Below are 3,489 nucleotides of genomic sequence, written 5' to 3'. Positions count from 1 at the left end.
TGAAAACTCCGGAATTATTAATAGCTTCCATTTAAAATATCTAATAGGTTATGCCACCATTTACTCCTAATTGTCATAGTGCCCCAACAACTTACATACATAATACAACAATGCACACATAATACAACAATACATAAGCCATTTTAAGTCAGAAACAAGAACAACAAAGCAGCTAAAATCCAGAAAAAAAAACAAGCACAAGGCAGAAGAGAGTCCAGTACTTACTATTTTTAGCTAATTCTTGACCTTGGTGACATGCCTGAGAAGCATTTGGACGACATCAGCAGAAATCCTTTCAGATTCGTTGTTGAGGCGTTGGATTTTGGCCTCAGTCTCCGCTTCCAGCCGCTTCACGTTTGCCCCACTATCACCACTGCTCTGTTTTCAACAATCAAGAAAACCCAACATGTGAAATTTCTGGAATTCTATAATATTACAAATAATTATGACCGTCTTCCAGAATTTTTATTCAATGTTTCTGGTGTTAATTGCATGTCGCATCCAATGTGGGCATTTAAATAAACACCCCCCAGTTCTTATGGATTCACAACCACTAAATTTTACTTTTTACATTTATATCACCCAAAGCTTTTATAAAAAGTTAAATACTCCTTTTTCATGCATGGGTAGAATGGCATGCATGTGAAAATCGAAGTTTAGGCTTTAGAAATGTAAATGCATATGAATTATGCGGTATGTATGTAAATCTTCCTTGGTTTGAACAAAAATAAACACATGGGCTTTTGATAGGATTTATTTTTATTTTAGGGGTTTCTCGACAATCGTACCCAGAAAAATAACTGAGAAAACTCTCGATCAAGATATTGTGGTTCTTCGTGTTCGTAATTTTAATTTTATGGATGTAGGATTACAGAAGATTGGACAGTGACTACAAAAGATCCTGTGTGGTTGATCCAAGAAAATGGGTTTCAAATGCCTTGCTATAAGCAAAAAGGCAGCCTAAAAAGAAGCTTAGGTTCACATGGTCAAACACCAAATAAATAAGGAGGATTTACATACATACCGTATAAGTCGTATGCAATTATATATCTATTGTATAAATTGTGAAATATAGTAATGCAGCACTTCAGTGTCTTAATCATACCAAACCATATGCATGAAAAAATGTATTGCACTTTGAAGAAGTTAATATAGTCATCTTTTTTATGTAATGAAAATATTTGGGTGGATAGTTTAAAGGCCGAAATCATGACTTACTGAGATATAAGAAAATAGATTTTACATCACAAGAAAGACAATTATCCTGAAGGTCCAGTAGGACTGCAGACTTCAATCGACATCAGTTTTTAAATTCAGAATCTACTTAACCAACTATAGCCTTTTTAGCAGCCAGTAATTACATGATATGAAAATTATCAAAGCACAATTAAACCTTACCTCTGCGAGTTTCTTCTGAAATTCAGCCTCCAGCTGGGCACGAAACTCAGCAGCCTCTTTCTCCGCCTCTTCTTTCGCCTGCTTCAGCCTCGCCGTTTTTGCTGGACATAAAGAAGATGTTAACAAAGAAGGTTGACGGAATGTAACAACTAACACAAGAATGCCCAAACGAATGGAGATGGTACAATAGACCTAACTAGTAAATGAAGTTAATTAAATTAAGGGGGTCAAAAGTTGACCCAACACACCAACCTGCCTTGAACTCGAATCAAAAAATTTAAATTCAGGTTGACCCAAATATTTTTCAGTTTAGTTTTAGGTTACGAATTCTAACCCATTTAATCTTTCGGGTCGAGTTTGGGTTGACCAATCGAACAAAAAATGGCTCAAAGTCAACCCGAGTTTGGCCTGAATTGAGCATTAATTACTCCTATGCTTCATTTTAAATGGCTTATACGGGTCAGGTCAACAGGTTGAAGACGAGTCATGTTCGGAGTGGACTTTCAGACATATTTAATTTTCGGGCCAGATTCGAGCCAAGCAATTTCAGATTCACTCAATTTCATATTAGACCATAACCTGGACCATAAACTCAATTTTAAAACCCCAAAATTAAATGAAGAATTAGTCTGTTATTTAAATTGATACTCTGATTATTCTATATCAACTTGTTATCAAGCTCATGCAACATTCTACATATAAATATCTTATAAGATATGCTTATCCTAATGAAATTTTTGTGAGAAAACCAAAAGAACAGAGGAGAATTGTAATGATTCAATAGTTAGGCGTGTTCAATTATGCACTAAGGTTGCAAGAGCACCTCCGAATTTGTAATTTTACAGTAAGGTTGCTAACTTATCTATTTTGTAAACTTCAACTTTGCACCAAAACAAATGCAATTTCATTCATAAAAGTCCCAGAAAAATTTAAAAAATTGAAGCAGTGCTCAACATTCTCATCTCAAAATGTTATTTTACACTAAGTAGAGGCAAGGGCAAACAAATCGACCATCAAAATTTCTCAGAGAAACTGTAAAACAGTGCTCATATATATATCTATGTTGAGATATGTTGAGGTAGAGTAGATGTTGTGATTGAGACTTTTTCAATTTGGTTGATGACACTGACGAGGTCCCTCTAGACCGTGATCATTGCAGGAGAGATACGCGGATGGAGAGGAGATTGTCACGAAAACTTGACCAAAAACATCATTCTAGGCTTGTTGATTGTCATGGTTATCCTTATTATTATAGTCATTTGCTTCAAATAACTTATCATCTCTTTATGTATTAGAGTATTTTGAATTGAACTTTTAGATTTTTTAGTAGTATGACATCTTTTTGTTATTTAGGTGCGGCGGCGTTTTGAGAAAGCCGTTATGTTGTTTGGATAAAGCATTTAGCGGACGTTTCATAAACGTCGCGACGCGCATTTTTTTTTTGTGCTAAGAGTCGATCGCGGGGTTTCCCCTGCGTTCGGTGTTCGCGACTGGTGTTTAGGGCTCGAATTCTTCCCGTGCTCTTGGGTGATCTCTCTCGCGCTCTCCCTCGTCCTCTCCATGCCCGATCTTCTCCCTTGTAAACATCGATTCTCTCTCGTTCCTCTGGTGAGATCTATGTGTTGCTATGCTTTCTACTGGTGTTTAGGGCTCGAATTCTTCCCGTGCTCTTGGGTGATCTCTCTCGCGCTCTCCCTCGTCCTCTCCATGCCCGATCTTCTCCCTTGTAAACATCGATTCTCTCTCGTTCCTCTGGTGAGATCTATGTGTTGCCATGCTTTCTGGGTTTTATGGCTCGATCTTCTCCTTGCGAACATCGATTCGATTGTCTTTCTATTCTTTTTGCAAGACTCGGTTAATGGTTTAGGGTTTTCTTGAGAATGTCTCTGCCGGATTATTTGGGAATGCATTGGATTTGTGTTCCAGTGCACTGTCGATTTTTTTTTTTTGGTAATATCGCGAGAATTGCAGATGAGCAAATCCCTTGAATGCATTGGATCTGTGTTTCACTGCACCTGTTATATTGTTCTGTGAGTATTTCTATTTGTATGAATTAGGGTATACCCTTATATATGGGCTTCAGCTGGTTGG

At 37.1% G+C, this 3,489-nt stretch overlaps 1 protein-coding gene across 1 annotated transcript; it reads right to left on the bottom strand.

The window, feature by feature from the left end:
- Nucleotides 1-14: 14 nt before the first annotated feature.
- On the bottom strand, nucleotides 15-1,499 carry LOC110038030 (V-type proton ATPase subunit G 1-like; the record flags this gene model as incomplete). The annotated part of the gene is made up of 2 exons (XM_020742787.1): nucleotides 15-378; nucleotides 1,399-1,499. Coding segments are annotated over 2 exons (245 nt in total), but the record flags the coding sequence as incomplete, so codon positions are not given.
- Between the last annotated feature and the right edge of the window lie 1,990 nt (nucleotides 1,500-3,489).

Source organism: Phalaenopsis equestris, unplaced genomic scaffold (assembly GCF_001263595.1).
Source record: "Phalaenopsis equestris unplaced genomic scaffold, ASM126359v1 Scaffold229344, whole genome shotgun sequence".
NCBI lineage: Eukaryota > Viridiplantae > Streptophyta > Magnoliopsida > Asparagales > Orchidaceae > Phalaenopsis > Phalaenopsis equestris.
This window is presented reverse-complemented; position numbering and strand designations above follow the sequence as displayed.